Source organism: Ciconia boyciana, chromosome 14 (assembly GCF_034638445.1).
Source record: "Ciconia boyciana chromosome 14, ASM3463844v1, whole genome shotgun sequence".
NCBI lineage: Eukaryota > Metazoa > Chordata > Aves > Ciconiiformes > Ciconiidae > Ciconia > Ciconia boyciana.
The window spans coordinates 12,185,843-12,212,599 of record NC_132947.1 but is presented as its reverse complement, the minus strand read 5'-3'; the positions used below and the strand labels follow the sequence as shown (position 1 = coordinate 12,212,599).

At 47.9% G+C, this 26,757-nt stretch overlaps 1 protein-coding gene across 1 annotated transcript in view; it reads left to right on the top strand.

The window, feature by feature from the left end:
* Positions 1-19,934, top strand: part of TOP1 (DNA topoisomerase I) — a 69,195-nt gene extending 49,261 nt beyond the window's left edge. The window contains exons 9-21 of the mRNA XM_072879133.1: positions 3,233-3,348; positions 6,646-6,767; positions 7,493-7,615; positions 9,088-9,275; positions 9,919-10,063; positions 11,136-11,279; positions 12,460-12,645; positions 14,274-14,342; positions 14,989-15,103; positions 15,845-15,972; positions 17,093-17,187; positions 17,975-18,124; positions 18,530-19,934. Coding sequence (XP_072735234.1) covers positions 3,233-3,348; positions 6,646-6,767; positions 7,493-7,615; positions 9,088-9,275; positions 9,919-10,063; positions 11,136-11,279; positions 12,460-12,645; positions 14,274-14,342; positions 14,989-15,103; positions 15,845-15,972; positions 17,093-17,187; positions 17,975-18,124; positions 18,530-18,632 — 1,684 coding nt within the window. The 3' untranslated portion in view covers positions 18,633-19,934. The remainder of the gene's footprint in view (positions 1-3,232; positions 3,349-6,645; positions 6,768-7,492; positions 7,616-9,087; positions 9,276-9,918; positions 10,064-11,135; positions 11,280-12,459; positions 12,646-14,273; positions 14,343-14,988; positions 15,104-15,844; positions 15,973-17,092; positions 17,188-17,974; positions 18,125-18,529) is intronic.
* Positions 19,935-26,757: the final 6,823 nt, after the last annotated feature.

The window sequence follows — 26,757 nt, the reverse complement described above, 5'->3', positions numbered from 1 at the left end:
TTTTTCCCCATACTTGTATATTCTCTTGGAAATCTGTTTTTCAGGCCCCTCCCCAAAGCTATCCTGATTTTTTTTTTTCTGAGCAATCCACTTTTTCTCGATCCCTTTGACAGCATATTTTTTATGTGCTTTGGCATTAACAAACTACAGGGACATGAAGTGATAGGAAGCTACAGAAGGTCTCTTTAAGCCTTAACAATCTGTTGTTCTTTTTGGCTTTGTCTCAGCTGCCCTTGCTGGTTTTGTCTAACTTAATATTCTGTTATCACAGCTCCCTCTTATTGTAGTCTGTATCCTTCAACAGCAAACCCTTACTGGAAAGCCGTACCGTTCTCCCCTCACCTGCCTTGGCAGCACAGTCCCAGGTAGCTGTGTTAAGCTCTGCGATTTGTGCTTACTGCTCAGGAAAACTGCCTTTGAAAGCATGTTTTGCAAAATTTGGCAGTAGGTAACTGCATCCTTCTGCTGATGTTCCTGTTGTCCATATGCAGCTCTGTATGGCATGTCTTTGCTGGACGGGGTTTCATCTGCACTTCAGTTGTGTCTCTTAAGGGCATTTTATGTTCCATCTGAGTCAATTTTCTGAAGGTCTGATATATTTTTTTGGCTGCTTCCTCAAGTGCTTGCTGCCTTGAGCATTTTCAGCCTCACTTATGTGAATACTTGATGCTAGACGTTCCCAAGGCATTGGCCCCGTTCATCACCATGTGGAGCTCTTTTAGAGGTCATTTTCACGCCCTGTCAGTGTGTGAAGAATACGTGATCCAGAAGTATACCTCATGAGCATTTCTCCCACCTTGTGTTATAGCAAGTTCATTTCCTTGAAATAACATATCCCTGAGGTATATTCTGTTTTTTTCTGAAGAATCTTCTCTATTTCCATTCGTCTTGAAAAACCCTCCCCAACTCTATCTTCCTGAGCCACCCTGGCATTCTTAGACAGGTTTGATATGGGATTTAATCATGGAACCTGTATGACTGATTAGCACAGTTTCTGCTGAAATCAGTAAGGCAGCTTTCCTAATAGACAGCATTCTCCTTGCTCCCACAAAATCATTTGTAGAACGTTGCTTTAGGACCAGGAGTTGCTTTCGGCAGTGTTGCTGTAGTGCTTTTTTTTGTTTGTTTCAAACCAGATGAGGATTGGCTAACCTCAGGAGGCTCACTTTTTTTACCTTTTCTCTTAACACTTATGTATGAGGTTTAGGAAGGTGGAGGTGGGATTGGGAATGGTTTGTGATCTTTTTGTGGCAAACCTTCTGGTAGCTTTAGGCTTCGAAACCACCCCATGGATCCCATGTTTCCTTGTAGCCCTCCCAAAAGGCACAATGTGCTTCAGCTATCTATTTAAACTACTGCCTTTCTAGTACTCCTTTTGCATGCGTCCTTTATAAAAGAACAGGAATTGGTGGAGGAACAGAATTTCTCATCAAGTAAATACCAGTGTGATAAATCTTAAAAAGCCACTGCTGAAAAGCAAGAATGACAAACCTATGCTGTAAAGTGGTAGCTACTGCGAATGATCCCCTCTTTTTTTTTTTTTTTTTTTTTTAACTGGAATAAAAATACTCATTTCATCATCAGAGAGGATAGCCTTTTTCTGGCTGCGAAGAGAGGCGAATGGTTTAGATTTATTTTACTGGAAGGAGCTTCTGGGTGGAAGAACCTAGGCCTATGTTTGACAAAATATTTAGACTTCTAGCTTCTAATTAATTTAAAAAACAATCATTAGGAATGTAAATATTTTGGATCTAGACTTCAAATGTCAATATTAGTTTCTTACATCAACATAGTTTACTCAAGCCTTCTTCCCAGCGAGGGACTGAATTCTGACATGCAGGTTTTGTACTGATAGCTGGGATTGCGCGCTTTGCTGTTAAAGATGTTACTGTGCTTCTTGTGAGAAAAAGTCAGGTCTAGTGCTGTTGTCAAAGATGATGCCTTTCTAACTGTAGCAAAGCACTGTGTCCTATACAATTGTTGTGGTTCCTAAATTATTGATGTACAGGCACCAGTGAAGCATTTTGAGTGTCTTCTAACAGAAGCTCTTTTCTCTGTACAGTGGTTATCTTCTGTACAGTGACCCTGTTATCTCATTAGGGATGAAGTGATCTGTATTTGTGCATCACAATTCCTGAGATGCATGCAGTACGTGCACGTCTTTTTTCAGCTGCTGTTGCACCCGGAGTGGGACTACTCCATAGGGCTGACACTAGAGGGAAGCTTAAACTTTTTTTTATTGTCATGGCTGCTCAACAAAGTTGTCTAGGCAATTCAAAGACCAGTGCTGTGACAGGTTAATGGCCTTCCAGTTGATTAATCACTAAGGTAAAATAGCCTTTCTCAGCAGGGGATCCTGTGCCAGCAGCATGTAGCAGTAATGTTCTGATAATCATGAAAGAAGTGTAGGGGGGAGGAGTGTGGAATCAGTGGCTTGGGCACAGGGTACTGGGAACTGGGGGGAGGATACTGGCCTGGCAGGACCCCTTTTCTCTGTAGATGAATTGCTGACCCTGTGAGTTTGTTCAGTTGGAATGTGGGATTGGTGGCGCCTACCTTGCTGTGTTGTGATACCTAATGCATCATTTGCAAAAGATCTTTATTGAGGTGCTTTAAGGCAAGTTTGCAATTTTCCTGTGCTACTCTGTTCTTCTTCAAGTATGCTTTTCTTACCCGAAGAATTGGAATGAATTTAAAATGATAGAGCAGGTTTCAGTTGTTCTTGTCTGAGCAGGTTTGTTCTCATTTAGGTCATAAATGAACATCTGTTTCTTTATCTCTGCCCTTAATGGCACACTTGTCCACATCTGAAAGCAGCTGCATAATATACTACAATTGTTTGGCTTTGCTGAGCAGGCATCCTGGACCTGATGTTAGATCACAGCTGACTCTAATTTGGCATGATCCTAGCTGCTTTACAAGACTGAATTCTTCATTTTCTTAAGTTTTAAGCTTTTTCAGCTGTGTAATTTTTTGAAAAGAGCAGCAAGTGGGAGGTGAGGACTGTGGTGTCATCAGGTAACCTGTGACCTAAGGTGTTCTGTTCATGGATGTGGCTGTGCCTTTTTTTTTAAAAAAAAAAAGTGACAGTGCATTGAATATTTGACCTTGATATGTGCCTGGCAAACAATGATTGCTTGCTGATTTTCTTTAGCATACTCTTATACCCACATAGTAATAAAATGAAGATTAGGAGTTTAAAATTGTATTGGTTCATATTTCTCTCTTGAAGGTGGGAAGAAGAGCGCTACCCTGAAGGCATTAAATGGAAGTTCCTGGAGCACAAAGGTCCTGTATTTGCTCCACCATATGAACCTCTGCCTGAAAATGTCAAGTTTTATTATGATGGTGAGTTAATCTGCATTTCCACTCGCTGGGAAGAGAAATAAATATTCTCAGGGTATTGTGGCGTTCTTCCGGGGACTGAAGAGATGAGGAGGTGGTTTTGTTTTGGTGGTTAGCTTAAAAGAAGTTCCTCAACAGCTAAGTGAAGGAATGATCTGTAGAAGTAAAGGAATAGCCTGCTGAATTCTGCTAACCAAGTTGACGCAGAGATGAACTTGTTCTCACTCTGTTATGGTGGTAAATCTCCCAGGTTACTTAACAGTATGGGAGTGTCTTATGCCTGAGAGTAGCAGTGTAGAGCAGTAGAGTATATAATTATAACTACTTCATCACTGGTCACCTTTAGGCTTGGTCTGTTTTCTTTAACCTTATGAATTGCACCTTCCCTCATCTGTGGTGAAATTCATGATCATTTGGTGGCATGAGTAGAATAAAAGACAATTGAATTTTGATACAGATGATTAGGATCTTATAGGAAAGCATGGGATGACCCTGGCCTCAAGGACACAGCCCTGTGGTGTACGTCATGGTCCCACTCACTAACCATTGTGTGTGTTAGAACTAATTGATGTGGGATTCTAATATGCTGGGCTGACTGGCTGTTAGAGGCTCATGGGGAAGGGGTTATATGATGTGATGCCTGCTGGAGACCAGACTTGATGACCCGTGTGTTTCCTTTTAGTCCTGTGATCATGTTAAATGAAGGGTCAAATTGATGTAGGATTGAATTAAGTGGGAGGCATTTGAATGGATGAAAATGTAATTTTTGGTGAAGGGGACATCTGCGCATGGAACTCTTCCAGGAGCAGTGTGCTGTGTTCATGTGACGTGACACAGTGTTTTTAAATACTGAGACATAGGTGGCATTCATTTTCAGCAACAATGTAGTGAAATAAACATATTGCATCCTACTAAAGGCTATCTCCAAGCAAGTAGCACAGTGATCAGGGATGTCTACAGACTTTGTTCTTAGGGTTTGGTAAGAACTTGATACGAAGTTTGAAATTTTTTTCCTCTGTTGAAGAATGTGTGTATCTCTTGCCGTCAAGGGGAGGGGCAAATTGCACTGTAGCTATTCCTTCAGTGCAGGCGGCAATAAGCTCCTCTTCTGTCTAGCCATCTCTTTCACGAAACCTCTAGGAAGTGCAGGGATTTTTGCAACCTCTGTCTTTGTCATGGCAGAAATTCGTCAATAGGCTCAGCAATTACGGGGTGGGCAGGAGGGGGGTCTAGCAAATAAAGCAATCACATAAGTCTTCCTTGAGAAACTAGGCAAAAAATCAGATGTCCGATTTACACAGCAGCTGCTGAGAGCCACTGTCTGTGCTCACAAGGCATTGTCTAATTTCAAGATTATCCTAGGATGATTTGTAGAGTCCAATAATCATGCTATGGCTGGCCAGCCAGCTGCCAGGCTGCAGGCTCTCACTGGAGGAATCTGTCCCTTGCCTAGTGACTGCGTTGCGGTGAGACTGCCTGTTTTCATCTAACATAATGGCTGCTGGACCTATTGTTAGTGCTTACAATACCAGACTTGGTGAAGGAGCTTGAAATGCCAAAATCATCTTTTAGGGCTTGACTATATGTTTGAGTGACTGTGGGTTAACAAGCTACTGCTCATACCCTAGAGGTGGCTTGAACTTGCATGTTTTTCTGTAGATGGGGCAAGGTGGGAGAGTAGATGGTGGCAGTTGTGTTTGTCTCTTCTGCTCGTTATGTCCCCTGGTTGCTCTCTTTTTTTCAGTCTTTAAGTCAGGTAACTAATATTCACAGCTCTCGAATAAATCTTTTTTTTCTTTTCCAGCCCTGTCACTGAAAGCCTTTTCAAACCTTTGTAAAAAAGAGGAAATTGAGTCCAGTGAAATATATTCTAAAGTGATTAGATAAAGGTGACTGAGCCTTCAGCAATGTGGGAAAAATATCAGTCATTTTAGCCCCATAACGTATTACTGAGTTGATAGCCTCTTTCAAGCTAGACTTGCAGCCTGGAAAAACAGTTTCCATTGCTGTCTCTCCCTTCCCCCATTTCCTGTTATAAGCAAACAAATGCTGTATTTTAGGTTGCAGCTTAAGAATTGGCAGAGTTACTGTTGGTTTAATTTAATTGTGGAATATTCTCAGATCACTGGGAGGACCTTTTGCTAAGTCCTGTTTTACAAGGGTTTATAGATCTTAAAGCTTTATAGCTGACTCCCATGCTTTAATTTTGGAGATGATGCAACTTTTTAAAACATGTAGTAAATCAAAAGTGTGGTATTTTTTTCCAAGAGCATAGAATCAACAGCAGTGTTTCTTGTATTGACTTTTGTGCAGTAAAATGGTCATTAAAAAATCCACAGGTGTTGACTGTCTGCCAGCCCATTGGGACTTTAAATATTTCTTGCAACTAGCTGGAGATGTGAGCTGCATGCAAAATCCTTCACAGAGATCACTGGCACCTCATGTGTCGTCAGGAATGCAGTCTGGACCAAAAAGACGCTCAATAGGAATGTTAGATGTCGAATCCACAGCTTCGATGTTGCAGCAGCCTCTCTTGCCTTGTGTTTTAAAGTCTTCCCTTGCAGCAATTTCACTTTGTACTGCAGTCTTGCAGATAAGCTGAAATGTGACCTCTCCATTCACAGAAAGCTCAGTCTTTCTTAAAAATTACTAGCTTTTGAGCCTGATTTGGAGACACAGGAGTGCATTCCCACAGCAAAGGAAACGATTAACAGAATCCTAACACGTTTCCCTGCAATGAAGGGGAGTTAAATATTTGGCATCGCTTTCCAGCCTATTTGTGGTGTATACATAGGAAGGGCTCTTCCTGACTAGAAATAGCGAAAGGCTAGAAGGGGTGTTCTGAAGCGGAGTCCCTCTGTGGGTAGAAGACGAATACAGAGGCTGTATTTCCCATATGTCTGAGTGCTGGAATAAGAAATTTAATAAAATCCCTTGCCTCTTTCACTTCAAACAGCAGTATCTCCCCAGGAGCGTACACACCACTGGGGTGTCTCAGCATAGGGTTTCCTGCAGGAGGCCTTTTCCCCTTCCTCTGCCCTGTGTGTCTCAGACATGTCTCATCAGATTGCTATTGCTTTTTTTAATGTTTAGATTCCAGAGGAAACTTTTTTCAAAATGTTTATGATGAAAGTCAAGCAATTGTGCTCCTCTGTTTCCTTTGTCCATCCAATTTGTTGTATTATGTAACATTTTTAAGAAAAACTTCTCTGTGGTAAAAATACAGTGTCATTTAAGGTAGTTACTGTGGCCTCAATTCCGGTTTACCATTTTGTTTAAAAAGAAAGCCTTTCTTTGTAGGTAAAGTCATGAAGCTGAGCACCAAAGCAGAAGAAGTTGCCACATTCTTTGCAAAAATGCTTGATCATGAGTACACTACAAAGGAGATCTTCAGGAAAAACTTTTTCAAAGACTGGAGAAAGGTATGCATGTAGTCCTGGGCTGCAGTGACGGCAGGCATGGCCAGTGTCTCCTCAGCACTGGGCAGTGAAAAGGGGCTACTGTTCCATGCACTGGAAAGTTAGCTTGAGGCAACTAAAAGCTGCCTCAGATTGTAACTGTGAAATTTCCAGTTTATCCTGTAGTTTCACCAGGAAGGACCCTATCATAAATACCTTTCTAAACAACAAAGTCAGACTTCTCCTAACCAAATTTGCCTGTTATAGCATCATGGGGTATAGCTGATCTGACTGTTACATGCCTTGTTGAAGAGCCAGTTTTATATTAAAAGGAAACCCCTTCCAAAGACCTAAAACTCAGAACTCGCCTCAGTCAACTTATCAGCCATAAGATCAAACCTTCAGATCAGTTGATGCAGTTTTCCTAAATGGGTTACTGGATTTTTCTCCCTATCCCTCAACAGTCCCAGCCACTGTTCAGTGTGAGGGCGCTTAGGGAGGTGGTACAGCATTGCCAGTGCTCGCAGAGATCAGAGTGCTGGAAGGCCAGCACTCCATATGCTCTGCTTCTTGTCCTTTTCTCTTTGACCTAACTGGAGCGAGCATGTGCAAGAATTTGGGGATTCTTGGGGTTTATTGTGAGGGCCTGTCTGTTGTTCCTGTTTAGACTGCCTGGGACAGGGTAAGCTCTACTATGCATGAAAACTTACTATGTATGAAAACTTAAGGCACTACTTTCTTTCTGCAAGGAAATGACCTCTGAAGAGAAGAGCACTATCACCAGCCTCAGCAAGTGTGACTTCACCCACATGAGCCAGTATTTCAAAGCTCAAACGGAAGCTAGGAAACAGATGTCCAAGGAGGAGAAACAGGTACCAGAGGGAATTCTAGGAGAATTGTTGCTGCTTAGCTGGCTTGTAAACATCTTTGTGTAATCATTCCTCTGCCTGCCTTGTCATTTATAAGTCAATGTTTACTAGCTTTCAAATTATTACTTTCATGTTAACTGTAGGATCTTTACTGTGCAGCTCAGGTAGGGCAAAGCACTGTGCTTACAGCTGAGTCTTCATCCTGACTTAAAATGATATTGAGAGGGCTAAGGCTCCTGATCCTGCTTAAGTAAATAAAGAGAATCAGAGGTGCTGCCTCCATAGGAGCCTTGGTCCCTGGTCAGTTATGAGCAGTGGATACTCAGTTAAGGATAGCTTTTCATTTTAGAAGTTCCTTGAGTTTGGAGGGCAAAATTGGGGATGGTGGAAGGGATGCAGCAATGGGATTAGTGAACAGAATGAGAGAACAAATCTTAAATATCAGGTAATGCAGTTTTCTCAATAAAAACCAAACTTTTATTTTCCAGTAGCATGGCTACAGTGGCTTGTGGGGAGAGAATTAAATAGTTTTTAGATGACTGAGACTTACTGCAATGGAAGTTGGAAACTTGCCCCAAGTTCTCAGTTGATCTTTTGCAATGCTACAGTAGTTGTCCTTTGAGTCAGGGGCCTGGTAGCTTGGAATTATGGCCTTTGGGGTCAGAGGGGTCCTGCCAAAATAGATAACCCATGTCTTACTGCAGTTTCTATTTGATAAACATATGGGTGAGCCCTTCTCAGTTTCCGTCTGTGGTAGCTATTACAATGGAGCAGAAGTGGCTTTTTCTGTTAGTTTCTTAGCTGGCGCACCAGTGCTGTCTATGGGTCAGATGTCTTATTTTGGGCTGCAGTATTTTTATTTTTCCTTCCATATAATTAGAGTTCAAGCACAGAAGTATGCAGTGAAATCTCAGCACATTTTTACTTAGGAGACTGTTCTACTTATGAGACCATTTGCTGACACAGGCTTGACATGCGGCAGACCAGAGACATTCCTCTGCCTGCTTTCCAATGCTGAGTTCAAAGACAGAAGTCTGAGTTCTTATACATAAACAACAAGGTGTGAAGTCCAGTGGATGTCAAATGCTGAATATAGACTATAAAGCAGCGGTACTGTGCTGGGGCTGCCCTTGTAGCTGTGGTGTGTACATAGAAGTAAATGCCTCTGTTGTGGCAAAATTGTAGCTGTCTTCACCAGCCCTAATCTGTTTCTTTCAAATACAAGTGTTAAGAGAGTTTTCACACATTCTTTCCCTTTTTCTGGTTTGTTTGTGCTGCTTGCATTTTATGAATGCTTTTCTGGACAGTCTGCTGCTCTGTGTGTTGATACAGCACTTGGCATGATGGGGATCTGGTTTGGAGTTGGGTCTCCAGCATTAGTGTGATGCAAATATCAACATTTTTTAAGTCTTGGCATTTAGAGATGTGTGTTGTGCTGGGTATACCATATCATCTTTGCTTTTGGCTTTTTCCAGAAAATCAAAGAGGAGAATGAGCGGCTATTGAAGGAGTATGGTTACTGCGTAATGGACAACCACAAGGAGAGAATTGCCAACTTTAAGATTGAACCCCCAGGTCTCTTCCGAGGTCGTGGAAACCATCCTAAAATGGGCATGTTGAAGAGACGCATCATGCCAGAAGACATCATCATTAACTGCAGCAAGTGAGCACTGGATGCTTCACACCTTGGCTTTGCTTTCTAGATAGGATCGCTTCTTTTTTAAAATCCTGTATAGGTTGATATTGAAGCATGTAGAACTATGCATGCAGCTTATCTTATTCTTATGTGGATAAGAAACTGAATCATACAAGCAAAGACTGAACAAGGCTATCATGGGTTTCATGTAGAACTTTGTCAACGTATTTTTTTCCTCGTGCCTACAGCCTACATCCACTTAAAAGTCTTTCCTGCTAGTATTGCCAGAAATTAATTTTCTTCTAGGTAGGTTGCCCTACTTTGCCTTCCTTGATGTCAAAGGCTAAGGTTTGGTGGGCTTCTCTTCAGTCTTGTCCTGATAAGTCCACACTATTGCAGTGTCCACAAGTCAAAGCTGGTCCTAGCAATGTGTGTTCCCACCTACAGTATAATTCTTCAGCAGATACATATTGATAGCAGTTACATTTCTGATCATTAACTGTTCACTTTGATTCACTTGATTTCCTGCTTGTGGAAGTATGTAGTTATGTTGCCTCATTTTCTTTCCCTGTGCTTTCTTTGTGTGATGGCATTCATTAGTTTCTCTATTTTGATGCTGTGGAAGTCTCTTTAAATAGTTTTTATTTGCTGTTTTGTTAATTCTCTGCAGGGATTCCAAGATCCCTCCCCCTCCACCAGGACACAAATGGAAGGAGGTCCGGCATGATAACAAGGTTACCTGGCTGGTGTCATGGACTGAGAACATCCAAGGCTCTATCAAATACATCATGTTGAACCCTAGCTCAAGAATTAAGGTAAAGATCTAGTTTAAAAAAAAAAAAAATCTTACTGGTCATGTGTCCAAGAAGCAAATGTAGGTGTTGGCTAGGAGAGAGATAGGAAGTAAAGCTGTCTTGCTATTTCATCCTGCACTGATTGAAAAACATAGGAAAGTTTCTGTGCTTCCATTCCCCTTGAAAACAGAGAATACAATTGCCACACAGGAGAGCGGATGAAATCTGGAAAATGTCTATTGAAAAGCATCATTGTGTCATTCCTAGTAGGAATCCTTTACTCTGTCTAAACCTAAAAGGAGGCAATTTATCCAAGAACAGACTTGTTCTGGTGGATATTTTATCTTCTTTTGGCCCTAACTTCCCCTGCCTGATCATGTAGTGAAGTTTTAACCATGGGTTGCTAATTAGTCAATTGTAAAATTTAAAAAGTGGCCATGCTACTGGCTGAGAAGGCTGGTAGGGAGCTCATGACTGAAGGAAAACAAACCCTGCTGTGGGAGCAAATAACCAGTCAACAGCTCAATTCCATAAAAGCAATGATAAACCTGTTGAAAGATGAGTAGCCTTCAGTTTCGGGGATAGGATTAAAGTGGTTCTCCTTAAGTCTTTTCTAAGAGATTTTGTTCTTGGATCGGAAACCAGGGGTTTGTCCTACAAGTGTAGGGAAAAAATCTCTGTTCCTTGTGAATTCATGCCCTCTTTTTGCCATGGCTTGAATATATAATAATGATGATGAACTGTTGATGTTGCTTTTACATTTTATGGGTGTTTAATTACACAGCTGAAAGAACATAAGTGTCATCTGAATAAAGCAGAGGAAACCGTTTATATGTTGAGAAGCATGGAAGACATAGCATCTTTTGTGTCTTTATAATTGCTTCCATGGAAGCGTTTAATATCATGGAAATCTGAATTACCTACAGCTGTGTGGCAGCATAGTTTGAAGCTGAGCTGTTCAGCAGCAAAATCTCAGTGCTTTTGTACAGTGAGACCATTTGCCACACACAGACTTGCAAAGCCTTGAGATGCAAATTGGAACTGGTCCTTTGCCTGCTTTCTGATGCTGACTCTATTCCAACTTTCTCTGCAGGGTGAGAAGGACTGGCAGAAGTATGAGACAGCTCGGAGGTTGAAGAAGTGCGTAGATAAAATCAGAAATCAATATCGAGAAGACTGGAAATCCAAAGAGATGAAAGTACGGCAGAGGGCTGTGGCGCTGTACTTCATTGATAAAGTAAGGCTCGTTTCCCAGCACACTCCTCTTACCTTTCCTATCCTGCTGGGAATATTCAGGAATGCTATGTGTCTGTTCCTAAGGCAGAATTGAACCCAGTTAACTAAGGTATCCTGAGACTTCCTGGTGGGCAGGCTCCCGTCTCCTTTTCCTTCCCATTACCTGGAATCCAGAGCAATAAACTATTGTACTGAACATGGCTATTTCAGGCAGCATTGTTTTAGTTCAGGCAAAATTCACAGCCTGGTTCCAGAATCACCCAGTTGGATTACTGGGAAGCTTGTGTGGGCCTTTTGTCTCCAGCTGTTTCAGTTTTCCTGCTGGGAATTTCTGCCGGTTTGTCACCTCTTTAGTTTGAGGTCATGGTCCTGAGGTTTCATAATTATGCTAATTGTTTCACCACAGCATAAAGAAAACTGCAGTTGTATTGATGCATTTAAAGCTATTTAAAACCAGTTCCCAGAGAGCTGTTGCCCTGGTAGTGTATGGTGTCTTGACCGACTAAATTAACAGGTTTTGTTCAAAATGGTTTGGTGTAAACCAGGGAACTTTGATTTGAATAATTGTGGTTTCATATGAACACTGAAGGTTTTTCTTCAAAAATTAGAAATTGGCTTAGCCAGTACTGTTAAAACCACATTTTTTTATGCAGCCAAATGTAGCCTTTAGATTATTTATACAACCCGAAGTGTTCTATATGCTATTTAAATTGTATTTATGTATCATGCAGTGAAGAGGTAGGATCATAGAAGATGAACAACTGAACTTTATGATTTTCTATCAGGTTGAGTTCACATGGAAGTCAGTTTGATTTTAAAAAATATAAAGCATTTTGAAATGGCTTTCCATTAGTCAGAACTGTCTTACAGTTTGAGTTACTTAATGAGCGGAAGTGGGTAAAACATCTTGCTTTAAACTTCTCAAAAAAAATGAGATGTTCTGGTAGATTGGTAGATTTGTGGCTTTAGTGTAGGATTATTTAAAACAAATTTAAAGAGAACTTAAGGTTGGTTTTATTAGAATTTTGTAAGCATCAATTTTATCCACTCAAATGCATTTTCTCCCTTTCTCTTCTCCTATGGACACTGCTGATTCTAGCCAGTGTCTGAAAGTTTCCAGCATCTCTATATTACGGGGATGGTTTGAAATGCTTACCTCTCTTGTCTTGATATAAATGTAGCTTGCCCTGAGAGCTGGTAATGAAAAAGAAGAAGGAGAGACAGCTGACACCGTGGGCTGCTGCTCTCTGAGAGTAGAACATATCAAGCTGCATCCTGAACTGGATGGCCAGGAATACGTGGTTGAGTTTGACTTCCTCGGAAAAGACTCCATCCGATACTACAACAAAGTCCCTGTTGAGAAGAGGGTAAGGCATCTCCACAAACACATACACAGACTGAATTGCAGAAAAATGTCATCAACAAAGTTTTGATGCCAATAACAGGGTGCTTCGTCACTGGTCAGATACCTAGGCAGAAAATAAGTCAGTTAATGTTCTTCCCTTTATATTGGCAGTGCCATGGAAGATAAGGCTGCTGGTGGTGTGACATAACCCAGCAGATAAGATATTTAAACATCTTACTGCTCTTCCGTGTGGTCTCAGTGTCAAGAGTTGGCATAACATAACTGTAACAGCTATGTTAGATGAGTTTCTTGGGTCTCGCTCTGGTCAGCAGAGTTGGTTTTGTCACCTGTAGATGGTAGAGTTCTAGGCCCATATGACAAGTAATAGCATAAAAGGTTCTGAAATACAGTGCTGGACAGCACTGTTAAGAGTAGCAGTTCGACTTGGGCTTTCGTGATACTAGCTTCTCCTTCAGTGTTTTTTTTCATGTTGGAGCTGAGCCCTCACTGAGGTGTAGGTCTTGGGTGCTCCAGAGCATACAGAGTAGGTGCACTGATACTTCTGGTCTATGAACCTGGGTATCTACCAACCAAAACTTCTTTCCTAGGCAATGTTAATTCCTTTATTTCTTTTGACATCCACCAATTTCAAATCTGCTGTGATCTTGACCTCATTCCAGAATAAATCCCCATCCAGCAGTGTGAACCTGGAGGGCACTATCCAGAAAGACTGTTGTTTTTGAGGGTGTAACAGCTTCGCATCTGGCCCACAACTCTGCAGTCAGCACAGTACATTAGATACCACATATATAATACTGTGGTAATTAATTGTAGTGACAATTGGCAGTAAATGTTGGCCTCTTAGGGAGCAAAACTATTTAAAAAAAAAAAAAAAAAAACAAAACACACTATGGCTGCTATAGAAATGAGCATGTGCTAGAATTCTTACTTCCTTGTTTAAAGAAGAAAATATTTTTCCTGTTTAAATTTATTGATGTTGGTATCTCTTGGTGTCTCTTCTTCAGTGCTTACAATGGGGAATTGATTATTGTGGAACTAGAAATCTTTGTATATCAGGTGTCTATAGAAGAAGAATGTGTGTTGTTGAGGAGCTGGGAACCGGGGATTTGGGGCACACAGAGCTGGGATTTGTGATCTCTGTATAATCAAAGATGCTTTGATTATTCTCTGTACCCCACTGAGACTTGTTTGGGATGGAACTGTATGGAACATTTAATGCAGCAATGAGAAGGGTTGGGTTTTGGTAGCTTCACTCCATGGGAAATGGCTCAGGGGTCTCTTTGGCTGAAGTAGTGATGGAGAGTAAGGGAAAGGTGGTAGCTCTGGGCTCTCTTTTTCATGTTAGGCAGCTAAGCCAGAGCAGAATCAGGTCTCCTGCAATCTTGATCTAAAGGATGAGGATAAAGGGCATTGAATGCTCAGGACCCCTGTTGCTGGGGAGGAACCTTCAACACGAGCGTTGTATTGAGAGATGGGTGTTTGCCTGCTGAGAAGCAACATCCAGTATCATCACTGTTGCCTGAAAACAGTTTAAGTGGCTCCCTGGCAGTGTTGCTTCCTTATGTATTACTGCTACCCAGCGCTGTCTGGTCTGTGTGCCTGAAGTTTACTGGTTTTCTTTTCCTGCAGGTGTTTAAGAATCTTCAGCTGTTCATGGAGAACAAGCAGCCTGAGGATGACCTCTTTGACCGCCTCAATGTAAGCATGTAGTTAATGGTGAGGGATGGTGGTAGAGCACCATGAACAGGCTCACTCTGCACCAGGCAATAACAGCTGCTCTGTTTCAGAAATGGTTTCACTGGCAATTTTCTTCCAGAGCTGGCCTGAGCGGCCTAAAAGCAGTGAGAGTCTGTCTCAATCTGGTGTCTGTATTGTCCACTGTGCCCGCAGGTTCCTGAAGCGATGGGCTTTGGTCCTGGTGAGCCTGTCTGGCTCTGACTTGGGGAGGTTTTTTCAGAGTTCAGAGAAGATGATTGTGTGAGGTGACAGATTTTCAGATGCCATCGCCATCTGCACATTTGGCTCTATGGGAGCACTGTGGTGGTTCAGACACCTTTCCCTGGGATGGGACAGGCACACTTCTACCTGTTGGGAACCAAAACCTCCACACTGAAGAAAACTTTTTTGGCCACTTGGGGTACTTGATATCAATCTAATAGTTGTTGGTTCTTTGTTTACTTTTTCTGTAGTTTCAGTAATGTTGTGGCCATTCTGTTGTGGTCAGATCTGAGTATACTAGGCTTCAGCCATGAGCTGCATGTATTCATCAGCCTTGTGTCTAGAGATTTCACAAATGCTGTGGTGAATTCTAGTGCCAACTGTCATCTCCTTTCTGCTTCCTTAGACCAGTATCTTAAATAAACACCTTCAAGACCTTATGGAGGGACTGACAGCCAAGGTATTCCGTACTTACAATGCCTCCATCACGCTACAGCAGCAGCTCAAAGAGCTCACTAATCGTAAGTCTTGTCCTTGAAATTGTGAGGGGAGCAGATCTTTATCCTGCAATACAGACATGGCTTCCTTGGCTTAGCCACAAGCCTTGTATCTGTACACAGCCTCCTCGTTGCAGTTCTCCCAGTGCAAATGTCAGACAGCTGAGGTCTGACCAAAAATCTGCTGCCAGACAATCTTTTGGGGTAGTTGAGTAGCCCAGCACTGGGGCAGGGCAGAGCTGACTTGTGAGCACACCAAGGTGTGCCTGCTACTTTATGCCTGTCCTTTACCAAATCTCTTATTTGGTTTCTGTTAATTGTAAAGTGCTATAGGTGGCAGTCAAGGCAGATGCATCTCTAACAGCCCCATGTTTCTTGGCTGCTCATTCACAACCTGTCTGTCGAGCACTGCTAGCTTGCACTTTAACAACTTTACAAAGTGGGCTCATTGGATCTGTGAAGCCCAGCAGTGTCTTGAGCAGTGTGGTGCTGCTGTCCTCTGAGCATGGATGTACTTCCCCTCTCTTGAGTGGTAAATGGTGTCTTTGTTGCTATCGAAGAAACCATCCCAGAAGGAGTTAGGGCCCAGGATGGAAGTGGTCAGGCTCTTAATGACTGTTAATTAGAGTACAGTGTTGAGACTGGCCCATCAGAGGGGACGGCCAGTTCTGCAGTGGTGGTGAGCTTGCAGAGTCGGTGGGACACTGGCTGGGGCTGCATAGCCCTGGAGAACCCAGTTGTTCACCACTTTCTTGTACTTTGCAGCGGACGACAACATCCCAGCGAAGATCCTTTCCTATAACCGTGCCAACAGAGCGGTTGCCATTTTGTGTAACCACCAGAGGGCTCCGCCAAAGACCTTCGAGAAGTCCATGATGAACCTGCAGAGCAAGGTACCCCCACCCATACCCAGCTTTTGGCTTGGGGCAGGGCTCCAAGTGCTGCATCTCGGGAGTCACATTTCCTTTCACTTGGGGTGACAGAAGCGGAGCCTGCTTTTCCCTGTCAGGAGTTGGTTAGTGCTGCCTCAGAGATGGGCCTGCTTGGAGAGTAGTGAGCTGAAAGGGACACCTTTAAGTCTGAGTCATCTTTTACTTGTAAAGACCAAGACCAGAACCTTTTTATCTGCCCTTCATCCCATAGCTATGTGTTCTGCTGCCATTGAAACTTCAGAGCAGCAGTCTCTAGCTCTGATTTGTGTCCCCTAAAGAACCTGGAGTGGGCATCTACTTCTGTTGCGTGAATCCCAGACCACTGTCAGTGCAGGCTGTGTACATGGTACATTATGCCCCTCTGACTTGACCTCTTCCTTTGCAGATTGTTTCTGGTGAAGGCCATGAGGTCCAAAGGGGTTAGGTCTGTTCCTGGTCTGGCTTTAGAATAACCTTCACAATAAGGACTTCTGGTTTGGCACTGCAGTGTCCCCTGCTTCTGTAACACCTAACATGGCTGCCTTCACCCTAGATCTTAGAGCTTGGGCGATGTTCAAGGGGAGTGGTTGAACAGGGGCTGCAAAATGCTAAATCTCCCTGAATCCTAAACTTACTGGAGAAGAACTACCTGAAGCCTTAACAGCTTTCAGCCTGTAGGGTTTGGAGCAAGAACTGATTCCTGCTGAGGGAACAGGGATCATCCTTCCATGTTACCATCAGAGAGTTGGTACTGGTGGGATACAGTGGAGGCAGACAAGCTGCCTGGAGGGGCAGTTGGCCAGTCCCAGGCCAAGCCAATTCCTTCGCCTGCTTGGTTGTAGCTGTGTGAGAAAGCTCCCAGCAACACCTTGTCCTTGGAAATGAGAGGGGCCCTGTTTTCTGAGGGGAATATTTCACCACGCTAGGCTTTGCAACAAACTGAAAGGCCAATGGCCTAATTGTTCTGCAGAAGTGGGTCTCAGCAGTGGTAGATTCTAAACGTGGTCACAAACTCACTCCCTGGGTCATGCTGCCCAGGGGTGACTGCCACAGCTGTCAGCAGCTTGTTCACAGTGCTGCCGTCTGGTTTTGCCTCTCCTAGATCGATGCCAAGAAGGAGCAGTTAGCTGATGCCAGGAGAGAACTGAAAAGCGCCAAAGCTGATGCCAAGGTCCGGAGGGATGAGAAGTCTAAAAAGTAAGGCTGGTGTTACCAGGCTGTGCAATGCTCCCAGTACTCAGCTCCAAATGGGTCCTTCACCCTGTGTTCTGTTTCCCCAGCCTGTGATCTGGGAAGACTTCCTCAGGCTTTCTTGTCCCCTCTTTATTCCGTGCATGAAGAAATGGCCTTCAAGCTGAGGACTGTAGGGTGATCTGACACTGCAGTTCCTGGTGTGGTCACTAGCATTAGTCTCTTCTGTGTCATCCCTCTGAGCTGAGCACCAACCAGTGCTCAACCGCCCTGCTGCCCAGGACCAAGCAGAGCAATGGATCCAGTGTGCAGCACTGCCATCTTAATGGGGAGCCAGGAGTTACACAATTGCACATGCAGTTTTCTGGGTTCTGCTCTGCTCTGTTGGAAGCCCTCAGTGCAGACGATGTACTTGGACTCTGTGGGCACTCCGCAGAATAGCCACGGGGTGCTGAGTTAAGGGAGCTCTGAAAGCAGAATCACAGCATGACTATTACAGAGGGATAAATGGGCTGGTTTTAAAGTGGGTGTAGTATCAGTACAGTTCAGGCTGTTGCTTCCAACCCTTTAAAACAAAACTGCTGCTTAAGATTTCTGCTCTGCCTCTTTGAAAATGTCAGTTCTTAATTGCATGTGCTGAGTGTTTTGTGTCACTATCTGTGCTGACACAGCTGCCCTTTGTGGCTGGTGGCATTGCTTACCTTGAGCAGAGTCCCTTTGGGTTCCCACAGTGCTGCTGTCTCAAGCCCAGCGGGGCACTAGGCATTAAATGCTTCGATTCTTTCCACCCCAGGACAGTGGAGAGCAAGAAGAAAGCAGTGCAGAGGATTGAGGAGCAACTGATGAAGCTGGAGGTTCAGGCTACAGATAGAGAGGAGAACAAGCAGATCGCTTTGGGCACCTCCAAACTCAACTATCTGGATCCCAGGATCTCTGTTGCTTGGTAAGCATCTGCCTGGGATCTGCTGGAAGGAACCGCTCTTTCATCAGTGTCTTGTCCCCAGTTAGCAGACACGGGCTGTGGCTGAGAGCAGTGCCCCTGTGCTGCCAGAGACGTCTGTCTCTGTAGCCTTCCCTTGTATCTTCAAACGGTTTCAGGAAGTTATAAAAGAGTCTCTTGAGGCAAGTGTAAGGTGCCAGCCAAAGCCAGCACCATGCTTGGGAGGTGACGGGTCGGAGAACCTGCAGGGTCTGACACTGGGAGGTTGGTCGTGCTCAGCTGGGTGGCGTGTCTTGTAATGGAGCAGAGCTAGGAGGGGGCTGGGGGAGAGCAGGGCAGTTCTGCTGCACAGCGAGGGGTTGAGTGCCTGTGCTGCATTGACTCTTAACAGCGTCTCCTCTTCTGCAGGTGTAAGAAGTGGGGAATTCCTATAGAGAAGATTTACAACAAAACCCAACGAGAGAAATTTGCCTGGGCTATCGACATGGCAGAGGAAGACTATGAGTTTTAACCTGTTTTTAATGAGCTGAATTTTATGGGAAAAAAAGAGGGAGTAGCCTGGTTTTTAGGGAGATTGATAAACTGTGAGCCTTACTTGTCCTTGGATGCTGGGGAAGGGGGAGGAAAGGGGCAAGTGAGCATCAGATAAAACAGCCAATGTCTTGCAGAAAGCATAACCTGGAAATATCCTAAAGGAGCTGAGCCAGTTGTCCTATGGACAACTTATTTAAAAATGTTTCAGAGATCCAAATTCTAGCTGTCTGGTTTGTGTGGTTTTTCTCTTGAGGCAGGGCAAGTGGATGGGGGATTTGTCAACCTTCCGCCAGGCAAATTCACCATCACACTGAGAGCGTGGGAATCTTTAGCTACTGTATACAAAATCCAATTATATTGGTGCGTTTTTACAGTTAGGGTTTTGCAATAACTTCTATATTTTAATAGAAAATGGACTCCTTAACCCCTGCCCTTCCCCTTCCCCTCCCACCCCATTTCAGAATTTAACAAATAAACGAAATTTAAGAAACCCAACGCACCTGTTACAGCTGTCACTATAGTCATGGAAATACCCAGATCTTTTTTAATTTGTCACTTGAAACAGTCGTGGCATTGGAACATGAATTACAAATATCCACCACATTTGTTCAGAGCAAAGCGTGATGGGAAATCGGCCTCCTGACTTGAGTGTTCCTTTTTTAAATGTGAATTTTTATTTCTTTTAATTATTTTAAAATATTTAAACAGTTTTCTTCTTGATCTTAAAGATCGTGTAGATTTGGGGAGCGGGTGGGGGGAGGGGCTGTGTGATGGGGAGATGCGTGTGGAATTTGAGGACAAGTGAAATTGGCAACAAATGATGTTCCCATCACCCTTTGTTCTGAACATGCTCTGTACACTTCAAGAATATCTACTTTTTAGGTTTGTCAGACTGTTTTACCTTTCTCCCCCCCCTTTTTTTCTAAGCCCCACTCCCCTCTTTTACTTGAAAGATTTTATTGTGTAAAAAGAAGTTTCACAGGTCAATAAATTTCGAGGGAAATGAGCATCGGTCCAAAAAGGAAAATAATCAAGATTTTAGGGCTTTTATTTTTTCTTTTGTAATTGTGTAAAAAAATTTTAAAAAATTAAAAAGCAGAATTTTAATGTGAAACCTTTTTTTGCTATAATCATTAGTTTTAGAGGCATTGTTAGCGTAGTGTGTGTGCGAAGACCATTTCCTGCAGCCTTTCCTCAACAAGTATCTTCTATTTTTATCATGAATTCCCTTTTAATCAACTGTAGGTTATTTAAAATAAATTCCTACAACTTAACTGAGTGTTGGTGTCTGTGTTCTTTCACCTCGGGCCCTGGGCCATGAGGTCCCCTAGGTTGGGGGGGGAGATGGTGGGCCTGGCACCATGTTGTTTCTGCAGCCCCCGTACAGCAGGCACTGCCTCTGTAGCGAGATGCTTGAGCCTTTCTCATTTGAACAGGGCTGCGCAGAGGATGTTGAGGCCGTGGCAAGGGCCAGGTGGGTTGGGGTTGACCTGGCAGTTGTGTCTTCATCAGGGCTGAGTTCAGAGCGTGTGGGTTCATAATGATGCCAGGGATCTGAAATGAAGCACCTGGCCATGGCTGGCTTTTGGAAGGGATAATGCTTTCCACAGCTGCTAATGGTGCTCTAATGTTTTGAGTAACTGGTATTGCTGCTTGCTTGTGTCGAGTCACGGTGGCTCTGTGGTAGGTCGGTATGGTCACATAGCCAGACCCTCAGTGGGTGGAGGAGTTGGTCCTACAGCATCACAGCGTGGGGGTTTTGGAGCCCTGGTTACAGGGGCACAGAGAGCTAACCAGGCTGTCCCACCAGCCTGCGATCCCGCTGCTTGCTCATGAGCTCACGTTAATGCTGGGGCTTGAGGTGCTCCATCAGCTTGCCTGGTTCCCAGATCCCTCATCTGTGCTCCCCACACGGCAGTGTGCTTGTCGGGGTTGGTTTGTGCACCCCCAGGGGAAACTGCCTTGAATAATGTGCTTAAATACCAGCAGCCCAACCCTCCAAGCTCTTTGGGGCAGAGCTGCCCAGTTCCTGTTCCCAGCCCCAGCAGGAGTTGCCTGAAGGATTTTTCTTCCCTTTTAATAAGAAGCTGCTTGGTCATTGTTGGAGCCCCGTCCATGCGCAGCCTGCACAGCAAGCCTAGGAGCCTGCCCTCACCCTGAGTGGCTGCAGATGCTGAGTAAAGATCCCTTTGGGACTCGCTGGCTGCATTTGTGAGTTAGCGGGAACACGGCTTTGCACGTGGATGTGGGGTCCCTTCAAGCAGCCTTGGAAATGGAGACCATTGCTTTAGTGAAATGGGAAGTGACCTGAGGCAGCAGGAGTGAGGGGCACAGCCAGGCTGGGAGTCCTTGGCAGGGAGAAGGGGTGGGATGGTGCTTGTTTGGGCCCAGGTGGCCCCTGTGGCAAGGTGGTTTTCAGCTCGTGTTCCCTTGAAGAGGCTCTTTGTGGAGAGCCAGGACCCACTGCAGCCAGGTGCGCCAGGAAGCACGGAGAAGGGCATCGCAGGTGTGTGGGTTTTCCTTTACTCCGTGTAGCTGATGGGAACGCTCTCTGCATTGATCTTTGTGCCCAGGCTATAGCGTGTGCTCAGGAGCCTGGAAGCCACGTCCCCGCTCCGGCCAAAAGCGGGTTAATGGCAGCCCAGTGCTCCAGCTAGCACAGGAGGGGAGGCTGCAGAGAAGAGAGGAACCGGGGCTGGGCTGCTGGGGCTGGTGCTGGAGCTGCGTGCAGAGGGTGCTCTGGGGTGTTGGGGGCGGAGGGTGCCCGCTCTTGGGTGCCCAAGCACTGCTCAGCACAAGGAGCTGGAGGGTGGGGGGTTGAGGGCAGGGGCTGGTCTCCCCTGTGCTGTACAAGCTTGGGATCCTCAGCTCCTGCTGGAGACGATGGACGCAGAGCTGGCAGTGCCTGCTGCTGGCAGAGGGGAGGCCCGTGGTCCTCCCAGCTGGGAGGGATGGCACCCGTCGCTGCCTTGCTCTGGTGTTTCCTGCTTCACCCCTACCTGACCGGTGGTCACCGAGGGTTTCCATGCAAGCACACCTCAGCATCGGTTTGCTTTGCCTCCCACGGGCTGTCTTCTCACCTGGTCCTGGGAAAACCCCTGCCCGGTGCAGCGGAGAGCAAGAGCAGCGGGATGTGGTGAGACCTGAGCTGCTCTTCCTGGCATGGTTTCTCTGCTGCCTTTTATTAGCCCGCAGCCCTCCGCAGGGAGGAGGACGGGGTGATAGCAGCACCCTCTCCTTCCCCTCGTGGCTGGGAAGAGCAGGAGGCCGGGCAGGGACAGGGGCGATGATGGATGCATCCATCTCCCTGCCACTGGAGAGCAGCCCAAGGCCCGGTGTCCTTGGGGAGCCTGGAGCAGACACGGGGCCCTGGCTCCTCCGCGAGCACCTCCCAGTCACCCTGATGCTGGGGCAGCACTTGCTGGGCTCCCAAACCTCACGAGGGTGGCTGTGGGGTCGGGCTCAGCCAGCTGCAGGAGCCTCTCTGCAGCCAGCCCCCAGCAGGGCTTCCTGCTGCCCGCTGCGATATTTTCAGGCGCTTTGTTGTGGCTGCAAAAACTCGCAGTTTGGCAGGAGATACCATTTACTCTCTGGGACCTTTCCAAGGTGCAGCGGAGAAAATGCCAGCAGAGAGGGAAAGGGGCTCATTGTGCTCCCGACCTGCCTGTGCCTGGAACAATGCAGCCTGTAAAAATATCCTTTCTATTTATACAGCCCTCCCTCCCCACCTTCAGACCTGGCCGAATTAAATTCCCATACCCTACGCCGCTGGGCAGGGAAATGTGCTTCTCCCCCTGCGCTGCTGAACGCAGCGGGGAGGGACGTGCTCCCGCAGAGGGGGATCCCCCACCCCAGAATCGCTGCTGGCAGATTTGCCTTATCCCCGGGCATGGCAGGGCGACCCTGGCCAGGCTGGGGCTTGCGGCTCTCGGGCCGTGCTCTGCCTGGAGGTGCGAGGCCGGGCTGGAGTGGGCTGTGCCTCTCCCTGTCGATGGAAGGGAGAAGTATGTTGGTGCAAGACCAGCCCTTGAAAAGGCACTCGGCTCCCTCTGAACTCCGGGGAGCACGGGCGCTTGCTTCCCCGTCGGCTCTGTCCCGGGCAGGGAGCTGGGGAGGATTTAATCTGTATTTTTGCCTGTGACGCAGCGGGGTCAGGATCACACATCCCACACTTTAAATGGAGAATTCCCAGATCCCGTTGACTCACTGTGCAAACAGAGAAATGGCCACAAAATATGCCGCATCCCGTTTTGCATCCTGCCACTGCAGTGCCTGGTCCTCACCTGCCCCAGTGCCACCACCCTGGTACGGCTTTCCTGCCCCACAATAAGGCTTGTGTTTGGCAGCGAGGGAAACTGAGGCAGCGGTGACGTGACCAGCGGAGGGGGCAAAATTTAGGTTGAAACTGGGTCTTGTGCGTGGCAAGCCCGTAGACAGGGCCCGATGGCCAAGGGGAGGCTGCAAACCCCGCTGGATGCAGCCCCATCCCCCTTGAAAGTCTTATAGGATTCAGGGGTTGGAAATTGAAACCAGGTGAATTCAGGATATTAAAAAAGTGTGTGCTCCCCTAGTAACGTCAGGGAGCGGGGACAGGGAACCCGGCGCTGCAGCGGGTTTCCCATCAGGTGCCGGTTTGTAATCCTGAGGGATCTTGCAATGCCTGGAAGGGGCAGGAGGATGCCGGGGGGAGGCAGCCCTGCCGGCGGGCACGGCTTCGCCCCAGCTCCTCGGTGAGCACGCTGCACGCAGCAGGCACTGCGCCAGCATCCGCAGCGGCTCTGCGGCCCCAGGCAGGTCTGCTTTCCATCCCCGGCAAAAAAACGCCTTGTGCTCCTCTGTGCCTGCTAAGACAACCCCGGGGCGGGAGGTAGCTCAGCACCGCGTTCCCTGCGGGTTTTCCAGTTCTGCTCCCTGCAGGACCAGGGGAAGCTCTTCCCCAATGGTGATTTTCTCAGCCCATGGGCTGGTTTCTCGTTTACCCACCCCAGGCAGCGCAGAACAGATGGGAACGAGTAAATAACCCAGAGTGGTGCATCTCTCCTGGGGATCGCAAGATGCCAAGTACCGCTCGCTCAGATGAGGATCGGGCACCTCCTCTCAACGCGTGGTCCCCGGGGCGGGAGAGGGACGTGTCCGTTCCCAGACACTGGCGTCAGAGGGATGCTGGGCTGCGGGGACCCCCCACACTCACCCGTGGGGTGGCCTCAGGGTTTTGTTTCCCTGGATTTTGCTCCCCAGCCCTTGAGCAAAGCCGGGGGCTGTCCTCAAGCCGGAGGTCACCTGGCTGTTCGCCTGCTGGCTGTTCCTGGGCAGAGGATGCAGCTGCTCCATGAATCCCACAGGATGCCGGGGGATCGGCGCCCCATGCTTTGGGGCTGTGGGGGCCCCGCAGGTGCTGGGGCCAGAGCCGAGGGGAAAACCCCTTCTCCCAGAGGTGTTTGCAAGGGGAGACTTGCAGAGCCCACCCCCTGCACAGCCATACGATGAACATGATCCAGGGCATTTCTTCAAAACTAAAATTGTCTGACCTGCTGCGGACCAAAGCCCAGGCAGAGTAGAGCGGGACAGGATAACAGGAATAGGACGGAAGTTTCCGCTGCCCGGAGGGGCTGGGGGCGATTGCCCGCAGCCTGGCTGGTACAGGAGCCGGGACCACTGAAGGAGGCTGGCAGGCAGCAGACAGACAAAAGCGCTTTTGCATGCTGTCAAATTGAACTGTGAAATTCCTCGGCATGCAGCATCGTGGACATGGAGAGTTAATGCAAGGCTAAAAAGTGATTAGTCAAACTCAGAGAAGAAAAAATATCCATTGCAGACACCTCATTGCAAACCACCGCCTCCGTGCCCTGGCCACCCGGGCTCTGGGGTCAGGGAGACGCCATGATGGGTGCTCTCCATCAGCGTGAACAGGCGGCATTTGGGAGTGAGTTACCTTTTTTGTTTCTTCAATGGCCACACTCCCTTCTCAGGTTTTGCCCTCAAAAACAAGGGTGTGCCCATAACACTCAACTATTTTAAGACCACTGGGAGCCTGCTGCTTCCTGCTGGTCCCCAGCAAGGCCGTTATACAAGCAAGGAGCGAATTCCCATCGGGAGCGGCGGCGGCTCACCCCAGAGGCAGCAGGGGAGCAGGGCAGACGGTCCCACAGCGATGGCTGCGGGCTCACCCAGCCACCTCGGGGCTCCCACCGGCAGGCTCCCGGCAGCTCTGCCTTAGCTGAGCAGGTCCCCAGTGTCCTGTCACCCCTTATGGTGCTGTCATACGCTGGTCATTTTTATAAGGGCAGGTTTAGGTTCTTATCCCAGTGTGTTTGTCCTGGCCTGTCTTTTTAATGCCCAGGCATTGGGTAGGACCCTGAACAACCCATGAACTTCGTAGGGCTGGTTGCGCTTGTGCACACGTGCATGCATGTGCTCGCACGTGTCCCTTTGAAGGCAGGTGGAGCAGTGAGACGGAGGGAGCTGCTCACATTTGGGGTGCACTCGGTGATGGGTGCCTCACTTAGGACACGATGCCCCTTCCAGACCCACCCATGAGCTGAAGGGTGAGATAAGGGCTGCTCGGCCGCATGCTGCCTTGCCATGGGCCTGCAAACACACGCGCATACGTGTGTGTGTATATACTGTATCCATACACATATATACATATATCTATACATTTATATATAGGGGTACATCCCCTCCAACCTCTCCCTGTGGGAAATCCCTGCCTGCACCGCTCTCCTGCAGCAGGGCGGTGCTCGCCCTTGGGCAGGCCGGCTCCTGGCCAGCATGGCCTGCCGGGGTGGGTGACGCACCCGCCGCTGCACGTCGGTGTTTGCACCGGACTCGGGACACGGCCCCCAGCCCAGGGCAGCCTGAGCACACAGCCTGCCCTGGGGTGCCCTGATGGGGAGGAGGGCACGGGGGCAGTGGGGAGGAAGGCCAGCAGCACAGAAAGGGAAATTGCAGGCTTTAACCACATGAATGGAGCAAACCACCCTGAAATGCTTCCCAATTCAACCACTTATCCCCTCGCTAACCCCGCTTGTGTGGTCTCCTGCCGGGGCTGGAGCGGGGCTGGAGAGACTCTGGCAACCCCCGGCTCCCTGCGCATCCCCGGGGAAGGGGATGCCACCGGCCGCCCTGCAAACCCCATCCCACTTCCCCTGCCGGCACGGCTCCGGCCGTGATTTACGGGGAGGAAGCTGCGGCAGCCGCAGGCCTGGCTCCAGCGAGGAGCCATGCCGTGGTGCCAGCGGCAGCCAGACAGAGGGGACTGTCCCCAGGAAAAGCCACCCCGCTTGGCCTGTCCAGCGCAGCAGGGCTGGGGATGTCCCCAGGAGGGCAAGGAGAGGAGAGCGGCTCCCAGGGGCAGCTGCTGGCCTGGCCCGTGCCCTGCTCACGTCTGCGTCCCTGCGTGTGCCCACTCACACACGCAGTGTCCTGCGTGTGCCCTCGCCCCCCACGATGGACACGAGGGTGGTGGGGCAGTGGTGGGTGGCTCGGGGGGGCCGAGCCCCTCGGCCTCATGGGTGATGGCCCACGGGATGCAGCGCTGGGGGATGCGGCACCCCTGGGACCCCACATGTGCCATGCCATGGGGTGTGTTACACACCCAGGACCCCACGCAAAATGTGCTGCGGGGTGCCATGGCCCCCCTGCATCCTGTGCTGCGGGGTGCGTGGCGCACCGGGGACCTACGTGTGCCATGCCTGTGGGGTGCGGGGTACCCCCGCTACCCCAGCCGTGCTGTGGAGTATGTAGCACTGGGACCCCACGCGAGCTGTGGGACGCACGCCGCACCCAGCCTCCACAGCGAGGGGTCCACTTCCCCCCCCCACGCGTGTCACACGGCGGGGGTGCGCGCTGGCACCCCGAGGCCCCTCAGCCGGCAAAGCCGAGGTGCGTGGCCCCGCGGAGCAGCCCGGGCGGGCCGTGCCGGCGGGCGCGCACCCCCGCGGACCCCACGCGGGCCCCAGGCGCGCGGCGGCGGCGTGTCCCGTGCCCGCCCCAGCGCGAGGGGCCGCGCTCCGCCCCGCCCCTCCTCCTCCTCCTCCTCCTCCTTCCTCGCTCCTCCTCCTCCTCCTCCTCCTCCTCCTCCTCCCCCCCCCCCTGCAGCC